The 13,663-nt window shown below is 37.2% G+C and overlaps 1 protein-coding gene across 1 annotated transcript in view; it reads right to left on the reverse strand.

Annotated features, from left to right (window-relative positions):
* Nucleotides 1–13,663, reverse strand: part of YES1 (YES proto-oncogene 1, Src family tyrosine kinase) — a 50,589-nt gene that overhangs the window by 14,176 nt on the left and 22,750 nt on the right. Inside the window, exon 2 of the mRNA XM_061448708.1 lies at nt 4,477–4,749. Coding sequence (XP_061304692.1) covers nt 4,477–4,741 — 265 coding nt within the window. The 5' untranslated portion in view covers nt 4,742–4,749. The remainder of the gene's footprint in view (nt 1–4,476; nt 4,750–13,663) is intronic.

The raw sequence follows: 13,663 nt of genomic DNA on the forward strand, positions 1-13,663 counted from the left end.
CCTAACTTTCTGAGGTTAAATACATCAGATCCACTCAAGGAATTGAGCCAGAAATAAAAGTATTCTGCTGGGGACAAAGACATTTCTCTGGTTTAGGACTAATAATTCCATCAAGTTTCCCCATCAGCAAAGCAGACCCTTGATGAGGATAATCCAACAGCAGAAAACAAGGATCGAGATGACGTTACAGGACAAGCAGCTCCACTCCACCAACTCCAAGGGATTTGCTTCTCCATCCCACTTCTGGTACAGGGCATGTTGTTGAGCATGTCTGTGCTGGACTTGGCTGGGATAAAGTTAATTTTCTTCATAGTAGCTGGAACTATGTTTTGGATTTGTGCTGGAAACAGTCTTGATAATACAGAGATGTTTTTGTTATTGCTGAATGGTGCTTACAGAGTCAAGGCTTTTTCTGCTCCTCACACCACCAAACCATTGAGCAGGCTGTGGGTGCACAAGAAGTTGAGGGGGGGACACAGCCAGGACAGCTGACCCCAACTGACCACAGGGATATTCCACACCATATGGTGTCATGGTCGGCATACAGAACTGGGGGTAGAAGGAAGGGAGGATGTTGGGAGTGATGCTGCTTGTCTTCCCAGTAACCATTACATATGATGGAGTGCTGCTGTCCTAGAGATGGCTGAACACCTGCCTGACCATGGGAAGTGGTAAATGAACTCCTTATTGTGCACGCATGGCTTTTGCTCTACCTGTTAAACTGTCTTTCTTTATCTCAACCCATAAGTTTTCTCACTTTCACCCTTCTGATTCTCTCCCCCATTCCACTGTGAGGTGAATGAGCGAGCAGCTGTGTAGGGCTTAGTTGTCAGCTGGGGTTAAACCACAACAGTGTCCCACAAACGTGTGTGAGATGGATGGTAGGGAAGCTCCTATACTTATGATAGAAAAACTTACACTGTAGTTAAAAGGACTAATCTATGAAACTGGGCTAAAAGACAAAGAGGGAAAGGAAAGCAGGCTATATGAGACGTAAAAGATACAAGTGAAAATAAAGAAGTACGTACCATAACTAGGAGAAAGTTAAAATAGAAAACTGCAGACAGGCAATCCAGAAAGACTTTTTAAGCTCTAGAAATGCTATTTCACAGTCTAATGGACTTTTAGGAAGCATAATGATAATCTAAGCAATAACTTATTTTTAAATGTATGATATTACATCTCTAACATGTGCATATATGTACCAGAATATACACAGAAGACCAGCAACAGAAACATGCTGCATCTAGTTTCAGATTGCTTCTAATTTTAGATCTTATAATTAACATGACAGTGATCAGAAAGGAAGAATACATAATGAAATGGATATTGTCTACATCTAATATTCTTTTGCAATGTACACTTTCTGACATAAGAGCTTCTAATCATTTAAATATGTTAATTTGATTTAGAGTTGTCGTCTGATTACAGTCTCTCACTCAGCAGGTATCAGCCAGAAATGAATTTACAGTTCCTCTAGGAAAAACAGAACAAAAAATCCCTACAGGTGGTCAGAGTAATTAAGGGGGAGACGGGTTGAAGTGTGATTTACAAACTGAAAGTTAATTAGAATATTCCCAGAAGCTAACAGTTTCTAATCCAAGTTAAAAAAAAAAAAAAAAAAAAAAATCAATACAGTTCTATCGATTTTTGCCTGCATTACTACATCACTGTGTTATTTTGATGACACAAACTGCTACACAGAGCAAGAAAATTGTGGGGATACATACTACATTCGCACAAACAGAAATCAAGTGTTGTGGAAATAAACCATCTTCACAGAGTTGTTCAGCAGATGAAGAAAGTAAATACTCTTATGTCACAATATCACAAAAGTTTTTAACTGTATATAAAGAAACTGGGAGACTTCATGAACTTGGAAACAAACTGTACAACATCTAGAAAGATACTAACATGGGCACAAGAGAGAGAATAATTCTTCTAGAGTGTGTAGCACTAGCCAAAAGTAATGGATTCTAATGTAAACCATGCAACAGGAGAATTATCAGTAATTATCAATATTTGTGTACTCTTAATTATTTTAAAGAGATAATTGGAAAAGCTACCTTACAATACTTGGGAAGTTTTGATTTCAACACTTCAGCTATCATAAAATCTCTTATTATCCTCACACACAAGTGTTACCTATTTCATAGCAAATAATAAAGTACTTACAGAAAACAGCAACAGCACGGAGAGTTTTAAACAAACAGATACTGTTGAAATGATTTTGAAGTCTCTTGCAGCTGTTTTGTGATTTAGTTCAGCTGTTCAAACCATTTGTGGTCATAACATTTTCCCTTAAAGGTTATCCTTTCATTAGGTCAGTATTCCCATCCTCTTATCTGGAGGTAATTTTGGAGAGACTTTGCTTTTTTGTTCAGCATGAGGATTACAGAGTGTTAGTGTTTACATACCTTCCTAGAAGGCAAGAACAGTGGTCCAGTTTTGTCTGATTTTTCAGTAATATTCTATGAATTCAAAGTATCTGATGGTTGAGAATGTGTAATACAGGGGCAGTGTTGACTAACTCGGATTTATTTTCCTTTTCTGCTCTAGAGGAATAAAAGACGGCTCAACTCTTTTCAGCCTCACTACAGGCCACAATGACAACCATATCATCTTTCTGTCAGACATCACTGAAGGACTAAGTACTACTGACACTTATGTCCTGTTCAACAAGCCCATCTATTCTCCTCTCTTGCAAATCAAAGGGCCACAGAATGCAACCCAGTGTTTTATGTGTCACAAATACAAAAAGCTTACAGCCAGATGAAGTTTGTCATCTTACTCATTCACAAAACCACCCAATTTTGATTGATCTCAAAATTGGTACTGAATGTAACAAGCAATTGCTGGTGTATTTCTTATTTATCTACTTATTTTTCAAGTGTGTGTGTTTGTGGATAGGCTGGTTTTACAAACTGAGAAGGCATAATTACATATGCAGTATCATTTTACCTGATTGCAAAATGATGTCTGCTGATAACTGATTTCACACTGATGAGATATTAGACTATCTTTTTCCATGCAAAATCTCTCCTGTTGACTCTGGTCCAAGATGTAACATGCTTAACTACCAGTAGGAATACGAACAGGCAAGAGAACATCCCTTCTGGTCTCTACAGAGCAGGTTTGTGGTACCTGGTGGGGGGCTACTTCCCTGATGTCTGTTAATGCCCAGGAGTGCCTGCACACACTGCTGGAGACTCCCATGTAAATAAGGAACGAGATCTAGTAAGAAGACATGCACAGAGATTCTTGGGGGAGGTGAAGCCAAATAAATTTTCCTCAGTGGAGATAATGAATGTAAATAAATGCTGCCCTTATTTCATTTCTGTGTATGTTCATCCAAAACAGGGATTCTGAGCAGAGTCAAAATTCTGAGACAGGACAGATGCTCATTTTAATTATTTGATTTTTACTGGATTCCCAAACTGGGAATATGAGGTGATCATTACCTGTCAACTTATATTTAGTTTCCTGAATTACTTATTGTCAAGGTCACAGTAGGTTTTCATGGATCTCAAATTTCTTGTATTTAAAAGATTTTAAATGCCACTGTAATGAGACATTTAAGCACTGTAATTGTGCTACCATTAAAGGTCTGTGGGAAAACTAGAAATAGACTAATAAGAAATTATTTGCTGTTTTTTGTGAAGTGTCTGTGCAAATCTTCTAGAATAAATTACTCTTCTCTCTCAAAGCTTCCTCTCAAAAATATCTAGCAAAACTACCGAAATTAGCCATGTGCACAAAATCAGTATTTTTGTAATGAAGTTTTAAGACTCTGCTATAAAGGTAGGTTTATAACATCAAACTTGTATGTTGCTTATAAACTCTCTGAAGATACAGTATTTTAATCTTAGCTAAGGTCTCTGCACCTTGTAAATTCTATTTTTACATTTTCAACTCTGGATTTAATATGACCACCAACAATGAGAATTCTGATATTTGTTTCACACATATTGTTCATACAGTAAAATACACAGAATATACTGCATAATCTGTTTACCTTTATAAATGAAGAGATTCAATGCTACATTAATATAGGTAATTTACAGCTAATCAAGTAAATCTGAAATCGGTTAAAATCCCCCAATTTTTTGAATTTGAAGTTTTTTTCACTTTGCGCCTCTCTCCAAAAGTTAATGGCCATTATCCCATGTGCATTCCTTCAACAACCTAGAGCTTTCAACACAATTTGATCAACTATTCCCATTATTACTTTTAATAAGTCTTAAATTTCTCTGTGCTGTGATTGTAATCCCCCTCCAAACCAAAAGCCAGTCACTGCCGAATATGGGCTGAATTATTACCTGAGTAATAAAGATACTGAAAATCAGAAATCCCAAAAAGGTAATTTATTTTAAACTTGCAATTTATTTCTGTGTGGCAAGGGATCATATTATTTTTTAACATGACTGTCAAGCTTTAATAATAAATTATAATAACACCATTTTATGTAACACTCACCTGTTAAAGTACTAGGATATGGACTTGGCACAGCTGAAAATGAAGATGACGCTCCTCCAAAGGGTGTCATTCCTGAGGGCCCTCCAAAAGGAGTCATGGAATGACTATTAAAATTAACTGCTGATCCCTTTATTGATGGTGACTGTGTTGCTTGGCTGGAGTCTGATCCATAATGGCTGACATGGGAAATAACAGGTTCTGGAGTATTATCAGTTCTGTATTTCATGGCTGGACCTTTATCTTCTTTGCTTTTGATGCACCCCATGTTTGCTCCTGTAAGAAGGGAAAAAAAAACAAAAAAGAATTCACCTCCATGTTGTGTCGTTTGATAATCAACACAGAGGATTCCCAAAAGGTTACTAAAAATGCTGATTTATTACTGTTTAAAAAAGCACCAAACAACCCACAGCAATTGCTAATGCATGCAGACTATAAACTCCAATGAGTGATCTGGAACAAAATCTAAACCATTCCCAGAATAGAGACGACCCCATTATTTTCCCTTACAGCTTCACATACTAGCAGCACATTTGGATTATTCTTCATCCCAGTTCTTTGGTGGACTGCAAGTGGTAAAAGAGAAAAGAGGGGGAAGGGGGGAGAAAGAGGGAACTGGGCAACAGATGAGGTGAGGAAAAGACACTGAAGACTTCAATAGCAGGGTGAAGGGGGAACAGATGTGACAAATCCAGTCAATTATCCAAAGCAATTAAAGAAAAGAAGTGGGGCATTCCCACTTTCTTTTTTAAGCACCTGTACCATCAGGTCCTGACCAGCTGGTGGTATTACAACTAGGGCATCTGAAGATGCAGAGAAAAGTTTTCAGGTACTGCCAGCCCCCCAAAACGAAGCTCAAAACCAAACCTGGCATATTCATGACCACAGGAGAGCGTCACGCTTTAGTCTAATCCGAATTAGAAAAATAATTTAGAAAAGTAATTACAACATCCACAGTGGTTTAGAAACTGAACTCTACCAGGACAGGTGACAATTTATAGCTGACAACCCAAGACTGCCACCAGCTCCCACTGTGCCAGAGCTGTCTACTAGGGGGACACCTATTCCCTGCTGATGCAACTGATCAGAGAAGAGACATATCACCAACAATTAGAATTACTGAGTCTTAAGAAATCACCACCTGCCATTCATCAGCTGGTGACAATGGATGGCAGGCATTCTCTGGCTTATCTCAGACGGGAAACAAATCAGGAAGTAAGCAGGAGTCTCTATTAGATGCAGTGCTAGTGTGGCATGAAATTATTGTATTCTTGCAGGGGGAAAAGTTAAAACTCTAACTCTGAAAGGAGAACCCTCCACAAAACCAGGAAATCAGCTGCTCCACATTATCTAATGAAACAGACAAGAAAACCACAATTAAAACCAACCAACCACCACCAAAAACCAGTCTGAAAGCAATAAAACAAGTGTTCTGGTAACTATAACAACAGTTTCACATGGTCTAAATAACAATAAGGGAAACAGTGTTTCCCACTGTGTGTTTAACTATTTTTTTCCTTTTCAATTCCCTCTTACCTTGTTAACTATTACGCACACAAAAAAATGGAAGAAAGTAAATCTTTCTGAACAAATACTATCTTAACATTAAGTCACACTGAGAGAAATTAATACCCTTGTATAACCAACTGTTACAACAGAAAAGATACTCTAATTTCCTCAAGAACTGTGAATCAGAGTTACTGGAAAGAAGGAGGCCCATAGCTGGTGAAACATCATATGAAATTTACTGCTCATAAAGATTAAGAATATTCACTCTGCCAAGTCAGCCCCTAATGCTGCAATATAAAACCATTACTGGTGCTGAAACAAGCACGAACAAAGTCAAATAAAGGCATTTTTACAAATTTCACCTGAGAGTTTTACACAGAATAATGAATCATCACAAAAATAACACTTTTTTTTTTTTTCCACTTCTGATGCTACTATTGCCCATTTACTAATTGTGCAAAAACATCAATGGAACAAGACTCAACTGCATGCATGAAGAATGTAATGTGTCTAAATATCTTACAAAAGGCACCCTACACTCTACAGTAGAAAAGCCAGTTATCAATTCACGATACAAGTCGATCAAATGCCCAGTCACATGCTTTTAATCTCTCTACCACTACAAATAGATTCTGTAATTTGAGCCACTTCTTTTTCTTGCCATGTAGTTGCCTATGCTGAATGCTTGCTTCACTCAGAGGCCCATTTCTTTGGCTCTGTAAAACTGCCAAGTTTTCTGCTAACACTGAGTAAAAGTCCAATCACCTTTGCAAAAATGTCTTCGATAACAGCACCTACTCATTGCCTTTGGCTGAAACTTTAGCATCATGCATGACTGGGAAGTCCAGTACACTATTTATATTAATAAAGTAGATTAAAAGGGAAATGTATGGATATTTGTATGATTAAATGTTCATCACAAATATTTTTCCTCCCCTAGTTCTGGCATTTGGTTAACCTGTAACAGGCTGATAAGACTTCAAGATTAAAAATAAATAAATGAATGAATGAATGAAACCGTTTCCCAAGTCCAGTAAAACTGCTGGATTCTGCCCACGGTATTGCTTATTTGGCCAAATGGCCAATATCAAAGCTACCCTGCACTGCAATTACAACTGCTATTGACAGTTATGTGCTCACCCACACAAGCTGTGATTAGCAGCAAGAAGTTAGCATTGGTACACTTGAGTGCCACACAAAAAAGCCCTTACTGAAGACCTGAATTCATTCTACAGAAATAGCCTCTCCCTTGCTTCTCCCCTCCCCAGCCACTTCACTGTTAAAGTAATCTTCTTTCAGGGGTTAATGAGATTAACAACAGAGATTTAATCAGCACTTCAAAGAGAAAGACATTCAGAAATCCACAGAGAAAAATTTAAAAGCTCTACTTTTATAGCCACATACCCACAAAACAAAATTAAGGAAGCAAACTCCTTCGCTTTTAAAAGGAAAAAAAGTAGGTGGAATTACTACAAAATACTGCGTATGCATTTATAAAGAGAAATTAGAAGAATGAGGGGAGGGAAGATGACATAAACCAAACAAGACTGATTGGTAGGGAAGGGAAAAATGATTGCCCACCCTATGGGGGGAAAAACCCAAAGACTTATTACTGTTTAGTCTTGTAATACATTACTGGATAAGGAAAAAAAAATAATCCCTAAGCAGCTGGTATGGAATGTTGGATTTGATTATTCTGGTACTGCATTTGTTACGAAAAAATGTATGTAACTGAAATAAGTTTGTAACTATTTTTATCACCCTTTGTTTGACCAGCAACAAAATATAAATAATACATTTCTGTCATTTAATTTCATGGCACTCTTTCTAGAAACAGATACATATGACAAGCTCCTCTTTGCTCTGTAGAAGTCCATCTATTCAAAGAAACACTGGCCCAAGGTAAATTATTCCCAAGCCACTGATTTCCCATTAGTTAAGTCATTATTTTAGACCAGACTGGTGCCTGAATAAAACTACCTGATTAACTTCAGCACCTTGTTCTTTCTTTGAAACAAATACTCTTCTACTGATTCTCATCAGCATGTCTATGCGTTTGGTGAAGGGATTAGGAGTCAGCCTGCTTGAGGTCTACCAGGAAACCACGTTCAGAAAGCCATGGACTAAAAAGCACAGATCTTTTGTTCTGCTTTCTAGATGAAAACAATCACGTTAGAAGATTTTCAAGAAGAAACAGTAGTTGAAAGACTACTGGAAGGACATCTGAAGGTTAGCAGATTGCCCACAAAAATCAATGAAAGAATGACAGTACTCCAGGAAACAGTCATCAAATGAGACATCTAATTTGACTTGGGCTTTTTGGAAAAGTCATACAAAGGGCAAAAGTTCATTGTTGTTCAATACTCTACAAACACCTGAGACAATGCCAGAGGATACTTAATAAACCTTCTGCCAAACAAGAGATCTCCAAGAAAGTCAATGCTGCCCTCGTATCTTCCCAACTCCTTTTTTAGCAGTGCTACATCACATGAAAAGCTTTGTTCAGCAACAATTGAAAAGTGTACCCAGTAAAGTCTGTGTTTGTTTTTCTTTTCTCTTTCCTTTTAGAAGGATGACCTACCAGCCCACGAAAGTTAAGTTTTTCCTCAAGAGCCATCATATCCCAGGATACCAAAAACTCGGGGTGTCTGCAGACTCAGCCACCAAGGTCTGAGAGGTGGGTGTCACAAAGGAACCACTTGTTCATTCAGTGTGTGCTTGCTCTTTCCAGTCGATAGTTACAGAAGTTACCTACTCATTGGTTCTCCTTGGGACACAAAGAAAGATCTCCCACTGGCGTGAAGGAAGATGCTAGAGCTTTCTTTGAAAGAGGTGATTTTAACACAGGTGGATAAACTGGCAATCTGTAACAGCCACCTGCCTCAGAGCAAAGCAGTCTGCAAATGCCTCTAAACACCATATTCATTTCCTTACCTTACTCTACCCACCAGCATCAAGATTTTGAGGGCTAGATTTTAGCCACTGAAACTCTGAAGACCAAAAGCTGTGAGAGCCTCACATTTGTTTCACTTGCTGCAATTAATTTGGTAATAAAACCCCTTCACTAGGAAAACAAAACAAAACAAAAAGCCCCACAAACAAACAAAACCTACCAAAAACCCAACAAGCAAACCACCAAAAACAACACAAGAAAAATGAGGACTTTCCACTTGGGGCCAGCTGGAGATACTCTTTTGATCTTTCACTTCTGTCATGATAAAACATGTGCCCAGATGCTTCTGGAGACTTGGTCATGATGTAAGGCCAGAAACGGTGACCGCATGTAGCCATTCTGATATGCCATAAAGAGAAAGACACTCTAGGCAGTTGTTCTCCTTTCAGCCTCCAAACTAAACCAGGTACTAAAACTGTACATGAACTAAATGCAAGAGGAAGGGCAAAAGAAAAATCACTAAGGGGAAGGATGGGTTGCAACATTTTTTTTTTCCATTCCTTCTGACTACTGAAATTGTACACATATGGCCAAAAAGAGCACACAAGTAATTTTTCAGTATGATGAGTCGAGTTAAAAGAACAAGCAAGTCAAGTCTTTCTAGACAGATAAAGCAAGACTGCAAATATTCTCCTGCCTAAAAAAAAACAACAAAAAGCCAACCCTCCACGCTACATAATACAAAAAAGAATTTGAGAGTCAAAATTGATAATAAAAAGACAAAAAAAAAAAAAATTCAAGATTTCCACTACTCTACCTTCACTTCTCAGCATTAGCAAAAGTAAGTATTTCTTTTTTTCTGTCAAGAAAAGAGGCATCCTCACTTCTCAAGTGTGAAACGAATGTCTTCAAAAACTTTCAACTGAAGTCATGATAGAAAGTTATTAAAATTTCATGTAATGATGAGGACAGGATATCTGTGGAAAGTTAGCTAATGGATCCATTAGCCAACAGCTGACTACTTGCTCAAACAAGTGCGAGCTGACTCCATATGTCACTGGAGACATGCAACCTATATACCAGCTTTTTGAACACTAGGCAAACAATGCAGAGCATCTGCCAAACAGCTGGTTTCAGGCTGTGGTATTGGAAACTCATTTATTAAAAGTGACATAGACTGAAAGAAATTAAGATAACCAGAAAAGAGGCCAACAACCCCTCTGGCCAATACCATAATATACAGCTAATTCAGTCCATCTTTAACAGGTCACTGCTTTGGTATAAAAATATGGGTGAGCTTTCTTATCTACAAGGCAACCCAGCATGTTTTTAAAAGAAAATAAAGAATTGCCTTGTGTTCTCTGCAAAGCATATGCAATTTTAAAAAATGATGCAGTTTTTATCATGTGATATAATTTCAGAGCTGCCAAATTATAAAGTTTGCTTATTTTACCATGAACAACCTATGGCATTTCAAAGAATGATGTTCTACTGGATTCAGTTTTATACTTAGCGATAACATTAGTGTAATGAGACCTTAGAGAGTCTGTATCATTATGCATTTAAAGTGCAGCTGACATGACCTTGTAATCAATGATCTAGTAAGGAGCAAAAAAGTGAAGGAAGAAGCATTGAAAAAAAAAGCAAAAAACAAAGACACTGAAGCAAGGATTTAGGCCACCAGAATTTCAACATTTACCACACATCTTCAGTTCAACCCAGAAAAATATCTTCATCACCGACTAATGCAATCTGAGATTTTTGATCCCAATGTTTCTATAGACCAAACCATACTTTTATCATGACTATAGAAACATATTTAAGGAAAAATTCTGTGGCTGCTGTGGTAATGCTTTTCATTTCATAGAAGCATCACAAACCCCAGAATGTTTGCTAATCAAGCTACAGCTAGCAAACCCAGAGGACTCTGTACAAAGAGAAAAACGAGTATAAAATTGCTTTTCTAGTTGGACGTTTTGCATTTCAGAGTTAAAAGCTGTTGGAAAGATTACGAATTTCTGTTCAAGTTTTATACAGGAAACAGAATTTTAAATTGGCATTAGATTAGACATTGAGACTGATCTTTCAACTGAAGGAGCTAGCTACCTGGCTGACAAAATCAGTACAACTGTGCTCTGTAGGAACATCAGACCTCAAAACACTACCTGGAAAACAGGGTTAGCAGGAACTGCATTTAAGTGGTTAGTGGCAAATGGTAAGGAAAGACAGACTCCTACTACAGCAAGCGTACTGTAATTTTAAAGACTCTTCTAACCAAAGATGTTCTAGTTCAGTATCCTGTCTTTCAGAGTGGCCTTTGCCTATAAACAGGAGCTCTTCCGTCACCATTGGCATGAACTCTGACAATGAGTAAGGTTGTCTCTCTGTAGAATAAGTAACCAGCAGGAAATGCCTTAGAAGATGAGAGGAGCAGGATGAGCACAGATAGCTCCGACTTCCACCAATCTGTAGCTCAAAGTCCACAGCCAAATGGAGACTAAGGACTCAGTTGCTCAACACCAGCAATCTCCACCTCAGCTTGAAACTGCCTTCCCTGTGTGCAAGGCAACAGAAAACACAAAAGAAAAGTGATGCTGGGTAGAAAACAACCCCAAACCAGAACATTTTGCTCCCCACCAAAACCCTACACCCCAAACCCAACTGCAGTAGGCACAGCGCCTGCTGGGGGTACCTGACTGACAGCCGAAGGGAGCTGCTTCGAACTTCCAAAGCAGAACAGAGAAGATGAAATATGTAAAATTTAAATGGTTACACTTATTTTTTTTAAAAAAACCCTATCAATGGCTAAATAGAACTTCTATTTTAAGAAAGTTTGTTTTCGGGATCTGCTCTGGATTTTCAGTGAAGTTGGCACACTGTTCACATCCACAAAGAGTGAAAAATAATTTGTGCTTTTGTATATCCAAGAAAAACCCCACTGATGAATCTAAGGCAGATGATGCAAGATATACAACACTGATAAGATACACAACCTGATGGATTAATTTTCTTTATTCCAGCAATCAAGGTCACAAGGGAGGGATTAACTAAAATATCAGACTTGCAAAAGCAATTTTATGTGCTTATAATATATAATACATACACGTGAGACCATTTTTAAAGTTAGAGTTACAATGTCTAGCCATACAATTTCAAGCCTTTACCACACAAAGACATTTTCTCTGACAACAGATGATATCACAGACAAACAACCGATATATTGTCTAGACAGCATTACTGGTGCTCCATTGTCCTGAACAGTTTAGTACAGAGTCAATAAATAAATGTAAGCAGAAAAGGACAATTCTGGGTTTTTGTTTCAGTGTAATAGCCATTTTTAGTATTTTATAAATAATAATTATATTGAAAACTAAAAGGCTCATATATTCAAGAAGTCTTATACATTCAAGATTGTTTCAGATGACAGTAAGATGCATGTCATACCTTGCCAAAACTATCTAGCCCATTTCAGACAGGATTTAGGAACTAATTTATAAATAGAAAAATTTTGTTTCCATTAAATCCTATTAGGGAAACAACAAAATGTATGCTTGGTACCACAGAACATTTTCATACATTCAGCTTTCAACTGTTCTATTTCAGTGTATTATTTCCAAGAAAAGATAACTCCAAAAGTTATTCAAAGAGCAACTTCTATGTTCTGTTTTCTGGGTCTCACAGCAGCAGGAAGCATGCAAACTGCCTTCCCAAGGGACATCTGCATTACAGAAAAAGTGAAGTAAAACTTATATGGTAAAAGAAGAATTTGCTGCAATTTTTGTTCTGAAAAATTCTATGATAATTTAGGAAGCAATTTCTTTCAAAGTTCATCTGTGAAAACATATATGAAAAATGGACTACAACATCTGCCAACTTTCCAAAATTCAGAGATACTGAAATTAATATGAAACTATAGTATTTTTCATCTTTTCAGCTGGGGACAGAGCTGAAGTAGCAATTACATTTTAAGATGACAGAGGAATTCAGTATCAGCAAGAAACCAGTTGCAAATTCATTTAATCAACTCAGAAACACAAAGGAAAGGAACAGTCACAGGAATTGGGACGATTAATCAAAAAAAGACCTATAATAGATGATTTATATCCACCCACATTATAGCACAGGAATACTGCTAGGGAATCTCATGGAACTTCGAAGTAATTTATTTGGTGTTTGACATGCTGTTACTTAACATTCGCACATACCTGCTTTGTTGAGATGAATTTTCTCAGCTACTGTTTGCCAAATGTCACACTAAGTTGAAAGCAAATTCCCCTTTATTCTCAATGCTTTTTTTATCCGAATATAATTGACATTATTAGCAAGTAAAGAAAAATCAGTAATTAAAGTATTTAAATCCAATTACTGACAAAATGCTGCCACTCATTTATTCAAAGGCCACATACCCAGATCTCCTTCAGCAATTAGCTCTTTGCTGAACAACAGGAATTTCAAGAAGCCAGCTGGAAAATACCAGCTTTTTGACTAAAATAAAAAGTCAAAGTATGTATAAACAATTACAACCACACATGTACACTGTTCTTCACGATTCAATAGCTTGTGTTTTCCTTTTTACATAAAAAAACAAGTGAAAAGTACAATTAAATTGTAAAGAAATTCAAAACTAAACAAAAAAAAACCAAGTAAGACAACTGTTAAATAACATCCTTATTAAAATGGAAGAGCTGGATGATGTTTTAACTAAACAAGAATTATTACCCTAACAGCTATCATTACTGCTATTGCACTGCTTTCCATACTGACAGATATAATAGCATTCATAGACAA

Source organism: Pezoporus flaviventris, unplaced genomic scaffold, assembly GCF_033815535.1.
Source record: "Pezoporus flaviventris isolate CSIRO_AGI_PZ_B2104156 unplaced genomic scaffold, CSIRO_AGI_Pfla_v1 ptg000007l, whole genome shotgun sequence".
NCBI lineage: Eukaryota > Metazoa > Chordata > Aves > Psittaciformes > Psittacidae > Pezoporus > Pezoporus flaviventris.